Below are 23,799 nucleotides of genomic sequence, written 5' to 3' on the forward strand. Positions count from 1 at the left end.
ACCAAGTTTGCCTCCCCTTACTTGATAGTTTGTGACTAGTGTCTAGCACACCTCCCCTCAAGTTATCTTAGCACACCTGGACCCTATATCAAGCTTCTCTCTTACTTGATAGCCTGCGACTAATGCCTCGAGTCCCTAAACTCATAGTCCTTGACACTCTCTCTCTCTATGTGTCCAAGGCTTACTATAGTTGCTCGCGACCTTGACTAAAGTGCTCACACATACATCTCTCTACCACGTGGCCTACATCATCGGTGGCTCAGAGGTGGTTTTACTTTGTTGGGGCAGGTTACATTGGGTTGTGGGGTCTCTCTCTCTCTCTCTCTCTCTCTCTCTCTCTCTCTCTCTCTCTCTGAGATTTTTACATGGCTCCTCACTCTTTGGAGCCTCACATCTTCTCTTTTCTTCAGTCTTCTTGTCGTGGCAGCTTCTCTCCATGCGTCCGTCTCTTCTTTCAGTCTTCTTGGGGCAGCTTCTCTTCTCGTGGCAGCTTCTCTTCTCGTGTCCATGTCTTCCTTCAATTCTTCCTTTAGATCTTCTTAGTGTGGATTCTTGGAAAGAGATATTCTTCTTCTTTCATGGCTGGGGCCATGAGCTTGTCCGTCAGGTCTTCTTGCTCCATGTGAGCAACATGTTTCAATGTTTTGCTGACAGTTCCTTTGGGTTTTTGATGTTTATCTTGTGTCATTATGCAATGCAAACCCAATTTATGCGGGAGGTCTTACCTCTTGTCTTATTCTGGACAAGGGCAGTGTCTGATCCCATTTTTACACTGATGCAATGTGCCCAATACATAATGCGTATAGCATTCATTCTCATGCACATTCCAAATGCAACTCTGGCTGTGAATAATCTTGAATTTGTGTGTAATTTGCAGGCATTAACCAAGGGTTAAATGCAAAATGATGATTTTCACAAATTTATCAGCACAATTTTATCAGAAATTACATTAAATCAAGGGTAACCAATTTGTACGGGATGGTTGGAGTATCAAACCAACTCCGAATTGCAATCTGAAGTTATAGGGATCTGTATCAGATACTAATGGTTAATTTGAACCCTCAATTGCACCAAAATATAGTGATTAGCACTGATTAATCTTGATTAGCAAATTAATCCTCTGTTTTGTGTGCAGAAAATAGAGTATACGGGGAGTCCAGATCTGGTGCCTTAGACTTCAAATGAGCTCAAATGATGCCAAGAAACACAAGATTTGACCAAATATTGAAAGCTTAATCTCTGTTTTACCAAAGTCACCTGTAGATTTGATGAAGAGCTTGGATCTCACTGTAGACTTGATGAAATTGAATTCTGTCTTCACCAGCTTGTAGAGCATGCTTGAATACACCTTGGGCTAAGAGGAATTAGAGAGCTTTGATTTGTGGAAGTTGCAATGTTCATTTTCCTCAGAAAAATGCGCCTGCAAAATCGTCGATTTCTCCTCAACGCATTGGCGGTTTTCGCTTCCCTTTCGACTGGCTACAGCTCAAGGATGTTGGCTACCATATGCTAGAAGGGTTTGCCCTAATTGTGAGTGTGCAAGATGAATGAGATCCTCCACTGGCTGGAGGTACAGAGGTGAAGTGAAAACTAACTAAAATTTTGATTATTTCCTAATTATCTACTAATCCTAATTAATTAGATAATGGACTCATAAATCTGATGGATTCTAGGTATGGCTCTGATACCATGTTGAAATTTGAGCATTGTGATGAGCTATGGTGGATCAAACACTAGAATCAACATCATTAACAAAGTGATTAGCAAATAATTAAGACGTAATTAGTAGGTAATTAGCAAATAGATTAATGTAGGCATGGATACTCAAAAACCAGCAAATTCTCATTAGGGCAATGCCTCAATTTATAGAGTTTACATCAAGCATCAAATCCCACTGATTTCTCCATGATTCACTCCACCTCTTTTCCCTGATTCTCTCCACCTCTTCACTTTTCCCAAAATATCTCCTAGAATATCTCCACACTTCCCAGAATATCTCCACACTTCCTAAATCTTCTCATGCTACCCTTTATTCTCTCCCAGTAGATTCTTCTTACCTTTTCACAGGTTCTTTCACATTTACATCTTCTCTTTTACAGCCTCTAACCAAGGGCTTGTTCCCGCACACACCCTATTCACTTGTATTTTCAACATTCATCAACACAAAATCCATGTGCAATCTCAAATTACAGCCCATAGCTTTACCCTCGTGGCATAAAGTTCAAGTAGCTAATGTGGCAAAGATGGATTACACATTGGTATGCAAAGATGTAAGCCAAGTGATTATACTTGCAAGGCCGATTTGCTTGTCTTGGATATGGGTCCCATTGATATCGTGTTGCAATGTGATTGGTTGGCAACTCTTGGGTTATTTCACATGAATTTATAGCAAGGATATATGAGTTTCATGCATGGAAATGATGAGGTTACATTGACCGAAACTCATGTGTCAAGTATCAAGATGATCAATGCAACACAACTCAAGAGGGAGCTAAAGAAAATGGGATTCATATATGTATTACAGCTTTGCAAGGAAGAGCGCAATGAGAAAAAGAGTGAAGTTATGCATAAAGGTATGAAGGAATTGTTAAGGGAGTATGAATATTTCTTTCAAATGCCAAAGTGCTTGCCACCAAAATGAGAGGTGAATCATGGGATAGAGCTTGAGCCGCATACCAAAATCATGTCTCACAACAACAAACCACCTTATAAATTTTCAAAAGTGGAGAAGGATGAAGTGGCGAAGCAAGTGCAAGAGCTCATGGACATGGAATGGGTTACTCCAATCACCTTTTGCATCACTATACTCTTGGTCCAAGAAGAAGAAGGATGGCACTTATTCACATGTGTGTGGACTATAAGATTTGAATAAGTCAACAATCAAGAATAGATTCGCTATATCTAGGATTGATGACTTTCTTGATGAGTTGTGAAGGGTGCATGTTTCTTCTCCAAGATTGATTTGACATCAGGGTATCATTGAGAATCAAAGAGGGTGTTGAGTACAAGATGACTTTCCGAACTAAGAGGGGTCTCTACCACTACTTGGTTATGCCATTTTTGGGTTGTGCAATGCACTGGCCATGTTTCAAGCCTTAATAAACAAAGTGCTTAGACCTTTCCTTTACAAATGGATGCTTGTGTTCTTTGACGATATCTTGATATATATAGCAAGAGTGAGGAAGAGCACTTAATGCATGTAAGGGCTGCTTTGGATGTGCTAACAAATTGTATGCAAAGGAGAGCAAGTGCACCTTTATGGCACAAAAGGAGAAGTATCTTGGACATATAGTGAGCAAGAAAGGCATTATGGTGGATCTAAAGAAGTTGGAATGCATTAAGAATTGGCCTCACTACAAATACCACTCAATTATTCTTGGGCTTATCATCATTCTATAGGAGGTTCATCAAGTGATATACTCATATTACCAACAAGCTTAAGAAAGAGGCTTTCTTTTGGGATGCCATAGCCGATAAGAACTCAAGAAGGCAATGCTCACATTACCCCCTATACTTATATGCCCGAAATTTACGAAGCCATTTATGGTTCAAGAAGCGGATGCATGTGGAAGAGGGTTGTTTTGTTTCAAGAATGTGAGTAATTACATTTGAGAGCCGAAATCTTGTATATATTTATTGGGACATGTGAAAGCTCCCTTGTGCATATTTATTTTATACGAGATGTACACATTTTTAGTTTGGCTTACACATCCAATAAAGCAAGCTATTTTTAAATAAGTCGACATATTTGTATTAAAAGTGGACACTATGTTGAGCCCCACAAGTTATTTCAAGCAATGTGATTTAAATACACCAAGAGGAAGCATGGGCTCACTCTTATGTGGAGGCAAATTGGACCCAATCTTATGTTATGTAAATTTTTATTCTATGCTTTGTGATTATTGCTTTACAAAATTATTTAATTGAGCTGTTTTCCTCCAACACCAATAACCCACTATAACAGGTTGAGCACCATGGTGTCTAGTTGCATGATTAGTTTTGCAGGTCAAATAGTGCCCCGCATAGCTCTAACGGGGCTGATTTTGACCACATGTTGTTGGAAACGTTGGCCAGTTCGCCTATTAGTATGGCAAGCTTCTAGGGAATCTGCATGTGAATCTAAATTGGCTAAGTTAATCATTAGGCTGTTGGCCAAGCTAACTTAGCCATGGGGGAAGGGTACATAATATTACCAGTTCTGTTTATGCAATAAAAAGCACAAGTAGGGCAACATAAAAACATAGTTGTGTTGAACCCTTTTTTTATTTTGAAGATGACATCATGCAAGGGTTCTTAGAGGTATATCACACATGAACAATCACTCACACACAATCAACCAATTTTTTCATGTTTCAATTTCAAACCCATAGGCATAGGGAGTTGACCTATGCTTCTTTCATGACATTGCAAAAGTTGAACTTTGATATACTTATCAATTCCAAACCTTCACTCTCACATGGTGGCATACAAAACTTACATCATAGTATAGTGTCGTGAAAGCTACATCATTGAGTGTACAATGTGCAACCACCAAAAGTGCCTTAATTACGATCAGATTTCAATGCAAGGAGCTAGCATGTATTGTCATGTATATGTTTATTGCAACAATCAAATTTAGTAGTGGGTGCAATGAAATTCTTGCAACATTTTATGATAATATAACGAGGCACGTGTACATGTCACTCGTTCTTCATAGTTAATTACACACATTGTAAATCAAGAATACTATCCATTATAAATTACATTTATTATAAATCAAGCTTACTTTGTAGAAGAGGTCTTTTTGAATATATATATATATATATATATAACTTTGTACACCAGAAACTTAGAGAAGTTCAACCAAATAGAAGGTACGATTAAGCTAGCTATGATTTTTATGGTTTTGTTCGATTTTTGCGCACATAGAGAGAGAGAGAGAGAGAGGAGGGGGGGGCGGGGGGCATAGAAAATTACATTTTGGTGCGCTGGCCGATATTTATTATAATATTAATATGTAATTTTCATTTTACCGCCGGTAAAAGATCAATTCGGACGTTGTAAAATAATAATAATAATACTAATAAAAAGCTGATACGGCCACCCACACATGTGCTGCTCTGGAGACACCCGTCCTCCTCCTCCTTCTTCTTCTTTGGTCCAAGCTTTACACGTTCCTCATTACACGTTCCTCATTGAATGCTCAATTGTACCCTAAGTGGAAAAATGTAACCGCATCTGTCCCCCCCCCCCCCCCCCTTAATTTCCCATTTTCCCCCATTGATTTACAACTCATTAGCCCCCCCTTCCTTACCCAAAGTCATCACCTTGTGTACCTTCCCTAACTCTCCCTCTATCCATCTAATCCAACCTCTTTAATTCACATGACAGATGTGTATACCTGCCTTTCCATCATTGCAATCCTTCCCATTTCTCAAGAACACATGTTCCTTCCCAACCCTCCAAATTACAGACATTGCTTAGGCTTAACCGAGATTTAGACTCGACAATCGCCAGGAACCGTACCCATCCCCGGATTTATGACTAACGTGTACGACTGTGTGAATTTTAACCTTTCAAATTAAAGGCGACGTCGAATTCGAATCGGGATCCTAAATTTCAACGCGAAAAATTACACTACAAACCGGGTTATGTGAGCCATGATCCTTAGTGTTTAGACATGACAAGTTAATCAACTAGTTTGCAATAAGACAATCAATCACATCAATATAAGAGAAATAAAACATGCACTCACAAACATAACATGCTAACAAAAGTTTCAAGTTACAACTTACAAGCATGCTTGCTTTCAAAATTGAGCTGTTGGGGCCACATGTTGTCTTCATAGATAGGTACATTACACTAAAACTAGTGCCATTTTTGCACCATTGTTTTGTGGGCTCTGGCTAAAAATATTATTTGCTAGCTTTTAACATTATAAGACATAGGCTTGATGTAATCAAAGTGTTGCTTCAATTGCCTAAGGTTTTTCAAGTGCCATTAATAAAGTGGATGAAACTCATTGTCAAGGTGCCAATTGCACCCACTATCTCATAATGGCACACCTTTGCTAGTATCCCAACATTGCTCATGTGCTAAGACCAGGAGGAGGAAGGGCACAATTAATGTTCTTGGGAGTCATAGAGTTATAGCTTAGAAGCTCTTCAATCATTTGGGCAGCTATAACATCATCACTCTCTTGTCTTTCAGAATCAATTTGCCTTTGCATAGGGGCACAAACATGATGCGCATTGATATCGTGATTAGCACTAGGATTATCACTAAGATGATTGTCATTATCAAGGTGAAGGGTCATGACCCACTTGGATTTGGAGTCAAGGCCAGGCCCTAATTGCTTTTGCCAAACACCAAGGTTGGCTTTTTCAGTGTCAAGGCATAAGCAAGTGAGAGATTTGGGTGGGTGAGGTGGTGCATGATAATTATTGATATCAAGTGGGTAATTGTGGCTTAAAACATGTTGTTGATCCTGTTTTTGGTAAGGTAGAGACAATAAGTAAAACCTTTGGAGCTTGGCTATGAGGGGTGAAGAGAGAAGTGTTGTTGTTGCAGGTGCCTTTGGATCATAAGGGAAATTGGTCTTTGCCCTTGGCCCACTCATCAATATTGCAGCCTCATCATAAGCCCTTGCAGCATCCTCTGCTGTCTCGAATGTGCCAAGCCATACCCTTGTCTTCCTGCCAAAACCACCATTAAACCATGTTTTTAAGCCCCTTAAACATATAATACCCACCCCATTATCATTTATCAGCCCCTTAACCGCATCTCTAAACACACCCACATCATGCTTATTCACATCCTCAGTCCTTCAAATCCATCATTAGCCCCCTAAACCTATCTGTGTGAACAGATGATTTTGATCAATATTAAAGCTGTGGTAAATCGGTATCGGAGGACAGCCAACTATCATGATAATTAAGCTAATCTTTTTAACGAAAGCAGAAGTAGTACAAAAAAGCTCACTATGATCATAATTGAGAACCCATCGTTGGTTATCGAGTGCCCAGTAGCAACTTGATACAGATGGCAGTGCAGTATCAAGATTAAGAACCCACTTTGAGGTTACAGAAGAGTGCATTATCATGATCGACAACCCATTTTTGGCTGGCAGAAGAGCGCATAATCTTAACTGACAGCTAATCTTTAGCTTACAGTATAGGTGGGCTCTTGAAACGCATCGTAATCATGTTGCTAATTGGGTTTTAAGGCCTTAAGGCGCATCGTCATTAAGTATTATCCTAATTGAGAACTGTGTTTAGCTGTTAAGTTGCGCTCCGAAATAGCAAGGCTAATCTTGTCAATGACTAACTTAATTTAAGGTCTTAATCCACATGGTCATTAACACAATTAGCATATCAAGCTGTTAGAGCAAATGAAGGATGGGAAATTGACCATAGTACGAAAGAATCAAGTGCGCAATTCAATTAGCTAACAGCCTCTTAAGCATAATCCGAACCCATTAGATAAAACAATTTACCTGTATTATAGAGGAAAAATTGGAGCATAATTTTGATTTTGTTTACTAAACCTTTACTTCCTTAGTTCAGATTTTTTTTTTAAAAGGAGGGATTAATTCACTGATTTTACAAGTGATTAATAAGACAAATGAGATTAATTCACTCATTTTACAAGTGATTAATAAGACAATTGAAACATAGCGTGATTGTTTGCTTACAGTAGAGGGTGGCGGATTTCTGAGACCCAAGAGCCCCAATGGCGCTGGCGAACCCCTCTGAAGCGTTGAGGGCGAGTCATGGGCAAGAAGTAGAATTAGCGAAAACTACCGAGTTAGAAACACACTCTACAACTTCTTAAGATGAAATGAGAGAGAGACGTGAGAATATGACCCAGTGAGCAGGAAAAAGAAGCATATTATATAAATGAATGCGTGTGTGTGTGTGTGTGTGAGAGAGAGAGAGAGAGAGAGAGAGTGTGTGTGTGTGTGTGAGAGAGAGAGAGAGAGAGAGAGAGAAAGGACGCCCGTACTGATAGAAAAACAAATAAGGGAGCGTCCATTCAAGGGGTGTCCGCCCCAAAAGTGAGAGAGAGACAGAGAGAGAGAGATTGATTTTACTAATTGTCTAGTGTATTTGACTTATTGAAGGGGTATGTGTGTGTGTGTGTGTGTGTGTGAGAGAGAGAGAGAGAGAGAGTGTGTATGTATGTATGTGTGCGCGCGTGCACTCGTGTGTATGAGAGAGAGAGAGAGATTAATAATTGTCTCGTGTATTTTACTTCTTGTGAGGTGTTTAAAACCCTATCAACATGCATGTATAGTTACGAGAGATGATGATAATATATACGTCAGATCATTTTTGTGTGTGTGTGTGTGTGTGTGTGTGTGTGATAGAGAGAGAGAGAGAGTGTGTGTGTGTGGACGAGGTTTCACCTCACTTTAGAGGAAGAATGAGAATGTTGAGAGGAGAGTGTATATGTCTAAAGTAGGTTGCTAGCAACTTCTCCATCACTCAAGATAACTTGTCACATTAGAAAAAACAACTTTTAATTCCCTAAGATAACTTGTCACATTAGAAAAAACAACCTTTAATTCCCTAGGATAACTCATCACATTAGAAAAAACAACTTTTAATTCTCTAGCTTTGGGGCCTTGTTATTGAGTGTATTGACAAATGCTTGACAAGAAACAATTATAGTTTAATGCCCTTTTTCTAAACATCTTAGTTTTTGTTTTCTAATATTTGCTTGATGAAGCTCTTTTATTGTACTTTACTCTATAGAAACCTTTTTTTAAACATAAAAAGGTGGATTCATTGTACACTAGAGTTTGTAAACTTATTGCCTTCAAAAACATTTTGAAAAGGACAAAGCCACAAATTCAATGTATTACCTATTCTTTGGGCTTAAAATATAGCCTTTTAGTCTCACTAATTTCTAGCACATGGAAAAAAAGTATTTCACTAAAAACTTGTAACAAGATTCTTTCTTGAAGTATAAGAAACAATATAGATACTTTCTTTACTTGAAATGCAATTAAAGCATATCTATAAGTGTGTATCTCACGGCTTGAATGTCAAGTGTTAGCATTTGCAATTAGATTACTTTTGATAAATAAGAAAGAGTCTTTTTTATTAAATCTCTCTTTAGGCATAGAAGGTTATGAAAATAAAAACTTTTTTTTAGCATTTTGAAATGGAACACTAATTAATCACTTTGAGTCTAAATTTGGATGCCAAATTAGGACTTTACACAAAAGGTCACTAAATAAAATCTGTGTTTGCTAAGTTTAAATGCTTAAGCATTTTGAATTGAACACTAATTAATCACTTTGAGTCAAAATTTAGATGCCAAATTAGGACTTTACACAAAAGATCACTAAATAATATATGTGTTTGCTATGTTTAAATACTTCTTACTTGTTTCTTTTATGGGGAAAAATCCTTATTATATATAATAAAGTATAAACTTATCCTTATCAATGGAAGCTTCTTTATATCAAGTGAAATAAAAAGTTGGGCTTAAAGATGCCACAATATTGTAATTTACTTAACATTAAATTTATGCAAAACCTTATCTTTTCTAAGATAATAATTAATTCCTTATATATCATCATCCTTTTTACATGAAAAATGCATTGCATCATACTTTCTAGTAAGGCAAGTGGCACATGCCTTGAGTAAGCATTTACTCATTTTTGGGTATTTTTTTCTATTCTTTGGATTTATCTCATCCCAACACTTGGATTAATCCTATTGGTCCTCTTTTGGGGAGAGAGAGATAAACATAAAAAGCATCCTAATTAGAATAAATGTAAACTTTTCTTAATTAATTATTACAACTCTTAAGAAAAGCTTGATTTGCATTATAAACATTTAATTTAGAAACTTATCAAGCTTGAGAGGGGTTGAGAAGTGAAAACATTGAGAATAGTAGAGAAAAACCATGAAATTACACCTTACCTCTTGATTTTGCTTGCTTCTCTATCTTCGAAGAAGCCCCCAACCAATCAATTGGTTAGTGTGTCGAGAGGAAAGCTCCAAGGATGGTTGAAGAGAGAGAGAGAAGCTCCAATCTCTCCAACATGTAGAGGATTTTTAAGGGATAATAGAAAATATCATTATTTTAGTGTAATACTGGAATGGTATAGTTCACAAATTTTTTTACAAAAGACTAAGGATCTATTTATAGGTGAGGAAGGTCTCTAACCAAGTCCAACTAGGTTCTAGAATTTTCCAAGTTCAGTTTGGTTGAATTTGGATAAGATTTGTTGGCTCCCTTTTGATTTGGTTTGATCCAGGAGAGAGAAGAGATAAAAATATCACAAATTTTTTGAATTAAAAACTGATCCACATGTGTGAAATAGGCGCCTACCTCAAAGTCTCCCCCCTCCTTACCAAGGTGTCAAAAATGTATCATTATTCTAAAATATCCCTTTTTTTAGTAATATCTCATAGTTTGTAACTAATAAACCTTTTACTCAATCAACTCTTCATCTTATGTGAGCATTTACTCATTTTTGGGTATTTTTTTCTTTTCTTTGGATTTATCTCATCCCAACACTTGGATTAATCCTATTGGTCCATAGGAACCTTAATTGGACCATAATCCAGAATTTTTAGAAAATCTTGTCCCTTAGACTAAGGTCCTTTATACATATTTTTAATTAATTCCAAATGCACATTGAAAAGTTCTTTTTGAAATTTTGTTTCAGGAGAAACCATTTTAGACACTAGGAGGATTTTTATATCCAAAGATATCTCAATTTTGGATTATCTCTCTCTAGATATTTTCTCTCTCTAGGCCAAAACAGGGTAAAACAATATCTTTATTTTATTTCAGAGAGGGGAATAATTATAAGAACAGAAGGGGAGGTTCTTACACCTTTACACCTCAAAAGCTGGAGGGAGGAATCTTACAGAAGTACAGAGGTCAAGATCCCTATTAAAGTGACATAGATTGCTCCTTAAGGCATAATTCAGATTGAGACTCTAGATGGGATTGATATAGAAGGATACAAGTCTCAATGGTAGCAAGTTAAAGTGCTATGATAGACCTCTCACCTAGAACATGCTCTTCCGAATCCACAAGAAAAAAGAGGAGAAACAAGAGGCTGGCAACAAAAAATTGAGGGCAGTTGCTCAGCAAAAGAAGACCCAAAGAGGTCATAGACCCACCAAGTGTACACATCTCTGTACATGATGTAGTCAATCTCCCCACGACGGTGGCTAAAATAGAAACACGTGTGGAACCTGCTTACCTCCTTGAGCTGGAGTTTCCCTAAGAAGACCATTTAGTGGCATAGAAAACCTTGGTGGACACACTCAGGCTCGTAACGTTTTATCTTGGAAGACGTGGACCTCACACCTTTCACCTCACATCTTGGAAGACGTGGACCTCACACCTTTCACCTAAAACTTTTACTATCCGTAGAGAAACCATTTGATCAAATCAAAGGATCCACAAAAAGAGAGGTGGATTAAGATGCAACACAGAAGAAGCCTATGAAGTGGTATGAAAATGAAAAGAAAGAAGGGAAACTTGGAAGCCAGCCCAATGTAGTGTCCCCCCACACTTGGTATCAATATTCCTCCTTTAATAAGGACAAACAGTTGCAAAAAGCAAAGCCACAGATGCGTGCCATGTGTTGTTCCATGGGATCCACCTTTATTGGGAGTGCTGCCAAACCTTATGAAGGTGGTCAACACCGCCCAGTCTGGCTGACGATAATGCCAGTATGGGTAGTTTCCATGTTCTTTGTACACAATACCCTGTAACCATTAGCTAGTACACCATTAGGAGCTTGAATGTAGCTTATATGTGCAAAAATAAGCTCAATATAAGCAACTTGTACTATAGACTGATAGAAGGTGGTGATACTAGAGAGAGTTGAGAATAAGGCTCATTGCGCATTTAAGCATTGCCAAATCCATACAGTGAGGTGCCTTGATTTTCTTGTAGCTTTGTATTATATATATTAATATAGTCATGTGCCTTATTGTGTAACCTTCTGTTATTTCATATGTTTAAGTTCTTTCAATGATCTATTAGTATGCTCCTTAAATGTGTTGTGTGCATTAAAAACTTTCCCATCTGACTATGCTCTCATTGGGAATTTAAGAATTACTGGATCCATAATCCCAAATAATGGACAATTGTTGTTGTGTCAGTTGACCCCGGCAACACATCACATGGCAACCCCAACCTGCACATTCCACATTGCATGTCACAACTTGCACGTCACCCTACACATCACACGTTACCACGTTGCAACAGTATGCATGTTGCCACATTGCATCCTGCACGTTACATTCCTCTAAATTGCACATACATGTTACACGAAACTTGCATCTCGCACGTAACACTTTATACACACATGGACTCGCATACTTGTTCGCTTAGGTTGCAAGTAGAGACAAGTTATTCTATGGATCTTAAATCTTGTATTGGACCTTGATTAGTGATAAGCACTTACTCCAAAAGACTCCAAGTGGAAATCTAGCACTCACTTAGGGTAGGCAAGATAAGGAGTATGCGGGGATAGCTCTTCTCCAAGTGATTGCTAGATGAAGGAGGAATGAGAAAATCCAATGAGACATCTTAGGCCTTATCCATCCCACCACGTCAATGCAAAGCCATCCACATGGTTAGTGATCACAAACTCCCCAGGAAAGACATTTGTATGCTTGCAAACACATATCTTGTTTTTGGTATTTTCTTTTGTGTTTTTTCCTGATATGTAATATTAATAAGAGGCACCATCTCTCAAATGGATTCACACACCTTTGTGATGAGTGGATGTGAGGTTGTTAATTGGCTTTGTGAGCAAGTTGACGTACATGCATAGAGATGGAGAGGGCTAGGATGATCCTCATTTACGTGAGTAGGATATCCTTATTTCCCATTAGTACAAGTGTAAAGCTTTGCTAGAATTAATATTTGCCCAAGTTGATCTTCATCACTCTGGGTGCAAGTTTTGATCAAGATTAGTTTAGGTTTTAGTTTTGTAGAGATTTATGTGTGTAAGTTAAGATTTGATTTCCTTTACTTTAACCATTAGGATGGTGATAACTCCTTATGGGGGTGGCTCCTCCACACTTAAACCCTTGGGAGATGTCTAACTTATAAATGCTTCGTCAACGTTCTACATTTATAAACACTTATAAGACCATGATTAGAGGGGATAAAAGCTCTTTTATAGCTTTTGGAGGAATCCCCAACCCTCTCAACCTCTCTCTTCAGAGAAAACTAACATAATGGAAGCAAGATGCATTGAGAGAGAGAGAGAGAGAGAGAGAGAGAGAGAGAGAGAGAGAGAGAGTTTTGATTACCCATGCAAAAGGCTCTTAGTAGGAAAAAGTGAAGTTTTGCACATTGTCGCTTAGTCGCTACACATGCATTATCCAAGATTTTAGAAAAAAGCCTAATATCAATGTGAAACATCTGGCAAGTATTACTACAAGAGATTCTTAGTGATAGAAAAAATTTTCACTTGTTAGTGATACTTAGAAGATTTAAAAAAAGTTCATAACCATGTGTTGCTAAACCCATTTTTAGAATTTGTCCCTATAAGCTATATATCTTATTATTGTTGTGAACTCTGTCCTCTAGTTTTGGAGAAGAAGATTTCTCTTAATCACATTGAATTTGAACTTAGAATTTAAGTTAGTTAATCATTAGTAAACTTATTTGAGCATAATCAACCTCATTGACTAAGTACAAGGCTTATTAGTTAAAAACTATGAGATATTACTTAAAAAAGAGATATTTTGGAATAATGATACATTTTTGACACCTTGGTAAGGAGGGGGGAGACTTTGAGGTAGGCGCCTATTTCACACATGTGGATCAGTTTTTAATTCAAAAAAATTGTGATATTTGTATCTCTTCTCTCTCCTGGATCAAACCAAATAAAAAAGGAGCCAACAAATCTTATCCAAATTTTACCAAAGTGAACCTGAAAAATTCTAGAACTTAGGTGGACTTGGTTAGAGGCCTCCCTCACCTATAAATAGATCCTTAGTCTTTTGTAAAAAAACTGTGAACTATACCATGCCAGTATTACATTAAAATAATGATATTTTCTATTATCCCTTAAAAATCCTCTACATTTTGGAGAGATTGGAGCTTCTCTCTCTCTTCAACCATCCTTGGAGCTTTCCTCTTGACACACTAACCAATTGATTGGTTGGGGGCTTCTTCTAAGATAGAGAAGCAAGCAAAATCAAGAGGTAAGGAGTAATTTCATGGTTTTTCTCTACTATTCTCAATGTTTTCACTTCTCAACCCCTCGCAAGCTTGAGAAGTTTCTAAATTAAATATTTATAATGCAAATCAAGCTTTTCTTAAGAGTTGTAATGAATAATTAAGAAAATTTTATATTTATTCTAATTAGGATGCTTTTTATGTTTATCTCTCTCTCCCCAAAAGAATGGTCATTCCTATGACCAATTCTCTATTCAAATGATGCTTCTCATTGATAAATTCTCAATTCACAAATCAAACTCTTGGCTTGTGAAGCTAGAGGTTGAGAAAGTGGCTTTTTATACTTTTATGCTTCTAAAATTATGATAATCTTATGATTTAAATCCATAAATTGGATTTCAGTTTAGAAGATAGTTATACTATCATAACTGTATTACTAAGTTTATTCTTTTCAAAAAATATTAAAAAGTATTAGTAATAGCAGCGGAGCTATGGCAAAATTTTTAAGAAATTGATACATAATTCATTCTTATGCATAACGTGAAAAGAGGACTTCCTACCATATTCTAGGATTGCTCATCCTATGCTAAAAGAACGATTTTCATCACATTCAATGGAAAACTAATTTTTAAGGTTTATGCATAATTAAATAATTAAGAAAAAAGAAAATTATGGTAATTTTGTTTAAATGATAAAAGAGAAATTCCCATGACATTTGGAATTCAATCATTTAAATGGAAAAAGTGGAATTCTTAGCATATTGAATTAATGGATATTTTTATTAAAATTCAAAGAGGAATTTTAGATAAATTTATTTTATGCATGAGAAATATTTAAATGATAAAAGAAGAATTCCCATGACATTTTGAATTCAATCATTTAAATGGAAAAAGTGGAATTCTTAGCATATTGAATTAATGGATATTTTTATTAAAATTCAAAGAGAAATTTTAGATAAATTTATTTTATGCATGAGAAATATTTAAATGATAAAAGAGGAATTCCCATGACATTTGGAATTCAATCATTTAAATAGTAAAAGTGGAATTCTTGGCATATTGAATTAATGGATATTTTTATTAAAGAAAATAGAAATTTTAGATAAATTTATTTGATGATAAAAGAGGAATTCCCATGACATTTAGAATTCAATCAATTAAATGTAAAAAGAGAAATTCCCATGATATTTGAGATCCAAGAAATTAAATGAAAAAAAGAGTACTTTTTAGCACAATTCAAATTATGAGTATTTATCAAAAGTGGAATTTTGAGCATTATTGGGAAATATGGGTAGAATTGATTTTTGTGAATCCCATGAATATTTTACTCAGAAAGAAGAATATTGAATATATTTCACTTGAGAAAATTAAGAAAGAATATGAAAATATCCGTTGAGAAAAAGAACCTTTACCTAGGCCAAGCAATTGGCAGAAATATTAGAAAAGTCCCATCGGTATCAAAAATAGAAAATGTTACTAAATGTGAAATGGATGTGGATGTGAAAGAAGAGATCAGAATGAGATGTGAGGATATGTGAAAGGATGTGATATAAATGAATGTGGATGTGAATGAAGAGATGAGAATGAGATGTGAGGATATGTGAAAGGATGTGATATAAATGGATGTGTATATGAATGAAGCGATGGGAATGAGATGTGAGAATATGTGAAAGGATGTGATGTAAATGAATATGGATGTGGATGTGATAGGATGTGATGTGATGTGATGTAACTGAATGTGGATGTGGATGTGGATGTGATAGGATGTGATGTGATGTAAATGGATGTGGATGTGAAAGGATGTGATATGATGTAAATGAATGTGGATGTGGATGTGAAAGGATGTGATGTGATGTAAATGGATGTGGATGTGGATGTGGATGTGGATGTGGATGAGACGTGATGTGGTGTAAAGGGATGTGGATGTGAATGTGATGAGATGTGGATGAAATGTGATGTGACGTAAATATATGTGGATGTGAATGTGAATGTATGGATGGATGTGGATAGACATGCATGTGAATGAATGGATGGATGTGGATGAATGGGATATAATGTGTATGGATGTGATGAGATATGGATGGATATGGATGTGATGTAATGTGGATAGAATGTATGTAATGGGATGGGAATGCAATGAATGTGATGGATGTGAATAAATCCGATGAGATGTGAATGGATGTGAATAAATGCGATGAGATGTGAATGGATGTGAATGCGAGGTGACGTAAATAGATGTGAATGGATGTGATATGATGTGATATGAATCGGGATAGATGTGAATGGATGAGATGTGATGTGGATGTGATGTGAATTGGGATAGATGTGAATGGATGAGATATGATGTGATGTGAATTGGGATAGATGTGAATGGATGAGATATGATGTGAATAGATGTGATGTGGATATGGGTAGATGAGAATGGATGAGATGTGATGAGGATAGATGTGGATAGATGTGATGGGATGTAATATAATGTGATTAGATGATAATGGATGAGATGTGATGAGGATAGATGTGGATAGATGTGATGGGATGTAATATAATGTGATTAGATGAGAATGGATGAAGGACAATGGGAATACATATGATTGGATGTGGATTAAGCAAAGTGAATTGATTTAGAAGAATGTGGAATAATGGGAAATGATGTGGAACGATGTGAAAAGATGAGAGTTCGTTAGAAATTGTATTTATGATCTGTTTTTAAATGTATGTAGACTTTCCCTATTTGACATTAAACACATGGTAAGTCTGGTTTATATATTCTATTCTTGTCCTTACAAAAGTTAAGTGCTCATTCATGCGAGTAAGATGGCAAAGCGGTCAGGTGAGCAAAACCATGTTAACCAATGGAGTGGTTAACATGGCACACATTAATCTTTTTCCACCATTTTATCTCATTCTATGTAAAACCTTGTAGAGTGAATTTTGGAGAAGGTGTTTGAGGAAGGGATTTTGGGAGAAGGATTGAATTGTGTTTTTGTTGTTTTTGGATTTATTTTTTGTGTGGGGTCAACTTTCTATTACAAACCCAACGGAGACAGTCAGATTTGGCAATGGGAGTGAGTGAGATTAAGGATATTAAAGAGTCATTAGGATGTGATTACAAGGCATGTTAATGAGATTTTTTCTTCTCTATACAATAGCATGGATCTATGGGTTTTGGTTTTTGTGTATGAATTGTAAAAGATTATTTTATAGAATTTATGTTGCATTAGTTGGTAGATTAATTAAGTATTAACAAGTCATTAAGAAATTTTAAAAAAATCCCAATTCCCTTTTTAGTATATCTAGAATATATAAATGTTAAAGTCAACTAGAACACTACGTTAAATTTGTCTAGATTTAGACTATATTAGCTAAAATCATCTAGAAAGAAGTTTTAAAATGCTCTAGATTTAGACTACATTAGTTAAAATCATCTAGAAGTTAAATTTGTCTAGATTTAGACTATATTAGTTAAAATCATCTAGAAAGAAGTTTTAAAATCCTCTAGATTTAGACTACATGAAGTTATTACAATAAAGACATGCTCAAAAATGGTTTCCATTAAAACCACTTTCCTTTTTATCAGAAACACTTACTCAATGTAACCACCGAAGTTTGTTTTGAGAACACTTAGACATTTAAAACTTATCTTGATTGTTCAAACTTGATATCTAGTATAATAACTTCGATAAAGTTCATGAGCTATTTAGAAGCACTAACATTTTTTAATCAAATTACCACTTAGGATACAATCTAAATAACTTACACAATAAAAAAATAGCACTTAAGATACCATCTAAATAGCTTAGACAATGAAAAAATATCACTTAAGTTACAATCTGAGTTTAAAATACCACTTCAGTTATCATCTGAATAACTAAGATAATGAAAAACTATAAGGATCATCCAAATGTGGCGATACTATTAGTAATAAGGATTGTTCAAAAAACCATCATGTATTTAAAAGTTTTGAAATACTACTAATCTTTAATGCCATAATATATTTGGATTAACATTTGCACCATTAAATATTAAAATATGTAGACATTGAAAACTTTTTAGAAGTGCTGGTGTTAAGAAACATTACAAATTATAAAAGACATTAAATCAAATATCAGAATCTAGAGCAGAGTGTGAGATTACAAATTCCTTCTATAGTTCCTCTATAGCAGTGAGATCACATATTTCTTCTACATAAATGTACATGTACATTCCTTTTCCCATAGTTATACCATGGAGGTAATGTCAGAAAGAAGATAAAGCACTCATTAAGCCTATTTTTGCAATCCTTGCAACTATGTATGGAACGAGCCACACTTCCATCTTACAAGTCACTAATAATGTATAATGTATCCTCCTTAAGATCCACATGATGGTCCTTAATGATAGAGTATTTTTGTGCTTTAGGCTTTATTGCACATAATTCTAACCAATTAGCATGGGAATATTTTGACCCTCCATAGTATAACAAATTCCTTCCATCTTTCACATTTAAATGTACAAGTAATCCTAGGCCAGCTCCTTCAATCGATAAATTTTTCACCGTGTCGGCCACATCTTTGATGTAGAAGATATCTTTGGCTTTAATAGGAAAATGTGGTGGTTGCATATGATCATCTTTGATCTATGATATTCACATTTCAAAATGAAAAATAACAACAAAAGTTACATGCTTATATAAAAAATAGCCTAGTTTATCTTTAACTGATGTTGATAGAACTCTTCTATTTGGAATATAAAAACTCTTAGCTGTAAGTCATGTGATAAACCTTTTATTATATACCCTAGTTTCTTGGCATAGTGAATTACTTCCACGTATTTTAGTGTAGACACTGGAGGAATTCTTTACAATTTCACTAACTATGTACTACTTAGATGAGTAAGTGGAACATGATTTTTACTTGTTGTTACATTTAGTTGAGTATATCTTGTATGCCCTTAAGATCGATCTGGTGACGTATGTCTATTTGATAAGCTTAAAGTTGCATCCTTACCTCCTTCCCTAGTTATTTTCTTGTTCATCTCGTCCCATCCTTAAATCACCAAATCAAAAGTACTCATACAATGAATGACCATATTTTTATTGGTTATTACCCATATCTATTAAAGGTTATGGCATCATGTATATTGTTGGAAACATTACGTATATTTTTTGGAAACATCTAAATGTAATAAATAATATATTCTTCATCAAGATGTTATCTCCATGATTAACATTAAATAATGTAGGAAAGATATAATTTTTGCTAGATTTAAGTAGCCTTTATAAGAGTTATCACATCAATAAGCATAGTTCTTTCAACAATTTAAGCAATGAGTTCTCCACTAGCACCAAACCTTTAAATGAGGTAAAAACATTTCTTCAACCCTTATAAACCTTCTCATGATCATTTGTGTAGCACTCATCTTGTCCCCATTATATGAACAAATGGTAACTCTTTTCCTACTTGTTTTGTTAAAGTTTGCACCATAAATAGATTCCAAACATTCTTTTGCATTATTGTTGACCATATCCCAACATGAAAACCTCGTAAACAATCCTTTTAAAAATTCTATACATCTTGGATAAAGAAAAATACATTCAATGCCACAATGTAAGCTTATGTTTTTTTTAAATTTAGTGAAGCAACACTACAAAATCAATCCATTCAGATCTAAGATAATGGCCATCTTTGGTTTAGTTTCATTTGATGAAATTCTTTTAATTGCTCCTCTACACAAGTTGATAAGACGTTTTATTTCACGTAATAAACTTAATACATGAAATGAATATTCTTGATTTGCAACACTTGCCTTATTGTTAACCCATTTCTAGGGTCAACAAGAGCTACCGCATTATCTTATATCAAGGAGTCAAGGTAGATACACCAAAAGGTCTTACATTTAAGATATGAAGCAATGGTGTCCAAATCTACAACTTAGATAGGCGCCTATAATGGTCCGACTGAATATCTATGATGATTTCCACTTCAAGAGCATGTGGAAGTAAGTTAGGATGAAGTCCTAAGTGATGTACTTCATGGATATATTATGAGAGTAGTCATTGTAGCATTAGGGCTCTTATGAGCCTAAAGTGCCTTGTTTGGAGGCTCGTATCTCCTAAACCGTGAAGCCGTTGAAGGCGCTCTAGTGCTCATTGGAAAGCGGGCCTTGAGCCCTTCGAAATTGGTCGAAGCATCCTAGGGAAAAATCTATCATTTTGGCCTCCGACCAACAGCTTCAAAATTTGACCCAAAAATCGAGGCAAAAACGGTACTTAAAGCACAAAAAGTCGCCCCAAAAAAATGATTGCGAACCATATTCAAGCTACTTTTTGAGGGTCTAAATGACAAAATCAAGAAAAACTCAGAGAGACAAAGTTATAGTACCCTAAAAATACTACAACTCTCTCATACATGGTTTTTTCAAATTCCTTTTGGAACACCTTCAAAAACGGACTGCAAAACATGAAAAATCTTCCCGAATTTTTTTTTTTTTGGCTTCAAACAGTGATGGAAAATAGGTTTTGAGACCTCCTCTTCAATCTAGGATTCTACCATCTTGCATTTTTTTTGAAAAATATCTCCAAGAAGAGATCATTCACATGCGTGTAGCGTCTAAACTAATTTGGGCAAACAGACACTCGTTTAACCCAAAGAAGGGTACATCAGGCCTCCTGAGGCTGTAACACGCTGTCATAAATCCTAAAAACAAAAAAATAAAAAAGAGTCTTGCTCATTAATAAGGAGCAATTGCCAGCATCAGACATAGCAACAACGATAGAGGGACTACGTGGGCCGACACCCTCACTGAACCCAATGGCTGACATCTTTGAGCCATTGAGATCAATGTCCCAAATGCACCTCCCAATACCATTGGCCATGCCGACAACAAGCATATCATTGGCCCTTGTCACTTCAATCCCACTGGGCTTTGGTCCTTTACCTAACATTCCCACAAATCCTATAGGTACCAACCCTTTGCAACCCCTGGATGCCCACACCTTGGATATATTAACTAATATAGGAAGGGGGGTTGCCCAAGGACTATGGTCCCTGCCTACAAGAGCACTCACACACGGCCTCAATGACTCGTACAAAAACACAGCTATACAGATTTCAAAAATCATGGCAAATATAATGGAACAACTGATCCTATTCAATTCATTCAAATGTTTGAACAGAGATGTGAAGCCTTAAATGGAAATCCAAACTTCCCCACCAAGGTAAATGCGTTGAACCTATGCTTAGTGGGAAAGGCTCATCAATGGTTCATCACATTAATGCCTACAAACTTCAAGACCTTGAAAAAAGCCTTTATCCATGGCTTTTCAAGACAAGGTGATCGGTAGAGTGCAGCGAGACAAAACTCTATTCGATTGAGCGAAAACAGAACGAAACCATTCGGGATTTTATCCTTTGGATAAAACTCTTGGACTCACGATGTGAGCCATGGGAGAAACTAAATAATGCTCAATTAAAGACGTGTCTCATGATGGGCTTAAAGAATAATAGCTTACACAACTTGATCATTGTATCCAATCCGAAAACATCTGATCAATATTGTAAAGAAGTGATACGATTAGATGACAACATGATGAAAGACGATCATGATATGAGATGTTTCTTATCTAAACCAAGTAAAGCAATGGCTAACAAAAAATTTATCTCGGAGTTGTCATTCCTTGAATTCTATGCAACCTTGCTTAAAAGCTTACAACCGTCATCTCTAAGAGAGGATGAGATCCTTCAAAACCAAACATCCTTAATTCCTCTTCAAGTGATGAGCGAAATGCCTTGTGTTCAATGCAATCACTACGACCATCCCAATCCCCATTGTGCATACAAGGCACTTGTTTTTCTATATTGCATATATTGCAAAATCTTTGGTCATAACACAACCCTATGTCCCAATTCATCAAAATTAACTCAAAACCTCCATCTCCCGTGCACCAAACAGAAACAGTCCAAAGGGTAGAAACCTCTCAACAAGCAGCTAAGCAAACACTTCCGTGTTTCTTGTCTTGGACCTCACAAAGTGGCAGATTGCATAGTTTAGAATACTTCCATGCCCATAGTTATTGACACTTTGCAACCCATGTGTGAACTATGTGGCATTGATCACATGTTCCAAGATTGCCCAAGGCAAGTTGCTTCAATGCAGCTTGTCTCACAAAATACAACTCTTAACATCATAAGTGTATAAAATGGGTAATTTTTCACGGTACCCTTGAATGTGCTTACATGCTTTACAAGCCACGGCACGAGACGAGAGAGTCGAAAAGAATGCAAAAGTAAACACTTCAAAATGGGTAGAAGTACATGCTTTAAAATAGGAACCAAAAGAAAAAGCAAAGCCTTCTAAACCCAAGAAGGACAAAAGGCAACAAACTATCGAAACCAAAGCTGAAATAAAGGATAGGAATAAAGAGCCTGTTGAGGAAATAAACCCAAATGAGCCAAAAGATACACATGATGCGGAAGCATCCACCTCACAGGCTACCAATCAAACCATAAAACCCATGGGTAAGACACAGAGAACAAGAAAGCCCGAAAGAAAATTCGTTCTCGTCGCATGGGTAAACATTATGAAAACTTGACGATCCAAAGAAAGTCAAAAGATAAAACAAGTTCTAGTATGTCGCTAACTGAGGATGAAACAAGTTCTAATTCGGCACTAGGTGCACCTCATAGGACCAATCAAGAAACTAGAACCCACCCAACCACCCTAAATTGAAAATCATGATCACATGGCATATATGGAACGTAAAAAAGCAAGCTCAGGAGAGCATGCTTAGCATGGTTGAGTGTCATATAGGATCATCGATTGTGATTGAACCTCATAATGCCAATCCTAAAGAAGCAACCAAAATACATGAACCTGAGGAGTATCACTTCCCTTTCAAGAGGAAGACGTACTCTCTATAGAAGAGTCAATAGAGACAGATTGCACGAATTATATGGTTGAAAAAGCATGTGAGGAATTTGATGAATCCCTTATGAAATTAAAGCAGTCTCTCAAATCCTCATTTGGAGGAGTACTCTTCTCTCAAATCCTCATTTGGAGGAGTACTCTTCTCTCATAATGCAACCAGCATAGCATTAGCACTTGCACCTTTAACCATTAAACATGAGTTATACAAAGACATCAAGAGCTACATAGAACAAGACTGTATGGATTCACGAGTTTTCAAACAGACTTCAATTAGAATTATTAGAGGACCGAGTGTACCATTGTACACAAAAGACATCAAGAGCTACATAGAACAAGACTGTATGGATTCACGAGTTTTCAAACAGACTTCAATTAGAATTATTAGAGGACCGAGTGTACCATTGTACACATTGGGTACTATTATTAGAGGACCGAGTGTACCATTGTACACATTGGGTACTATTTAAAAATTTAAGAGCCAAAAAGAGAATGAGAGTGAATGGGAATATGAAACCGAAACGGGATCTAAAGCTGAAACAAAAATTGAAACATCCATGGTTCCTCTTGAAAATTCTATCATGGTATGGTTAGATTTCCCTACAGGCAATGATGTTAAGCACAAACGCACGTTGATTAGCCCTCAAGCTAGTCATAACATCTTAACAATAAACACTTGGGTGTCATTGAGGCAACCTAAACTTATCCCTAAAGACAATGATCTTGCAAGAGAGGAGCCAAT

The 23,799-nt window shown here is 36.2% G+C and overlaps 1 protein-coding gene across 1 annotated transcript; it reads right to left on the minus strand.

The window, feature by feature from the left end:
* Window positions 1-5,730: 5,730 nt before the first annotated feature.
* Window positions 5,731-7,833, minus strand: LOC147627133 (ethylene-responsive transcription factor WIN1-like). The gene is made up of 2 exons (XM_086816162.1): window positions 7,673-7,833; window positions 5,731-6,674 (listed from the first exon to the last, which is right to left on the minus strand). The coding sequence occupies exons 1-2, from the start codon at window positions 7,750-7,752 to the stop codon at window positions 6,068-6,070; spliced, it is 687 nt and encodes a 228-aa protein (XP_086672288.1). The 5' UTR covers window positions 7,753-7,833; the 3' UTR covers window positions 5,731-6,067.
* Between the last annotated feature and the right edge of the window lie 15,966 nt (window positions 7,834-23,799).

The sequence above is a fragment of the Cibotium barometz genome, chromosome 21 (assembly GCF_041138505.1).
Source record: "Cibotium barometz isolate CiBa-2024 chromosome 21, ASM4113850v1, whole genome shotgun sequence".
Classification (NCBI taxonomy): domain Eukaryota; kingdom Viridiplantae; phylum Streptophyta; class Polypodiopsida; order Cyatheales; family Cibotiaceae; genus Cibotium; species Cibotium barometz.

Bases quoted from the DNA above. Each gene is read 5' to 3' on its own strand.
- LOC147627133 (XM_086816162.1), bottom strand. From the start codon at position 7,752: ATGACTCGCCCTCAACGCTTCAGAGGGGTTCGCCAGCGCCATTGGGGC. The intron at 6,675-7,672 runs GTAAGCAAACAA...TGGTTTTGGCAG, and splicing joins GAAATCCGCCACCCTCTACT to GAAGACAAGGGTATGGCTTG.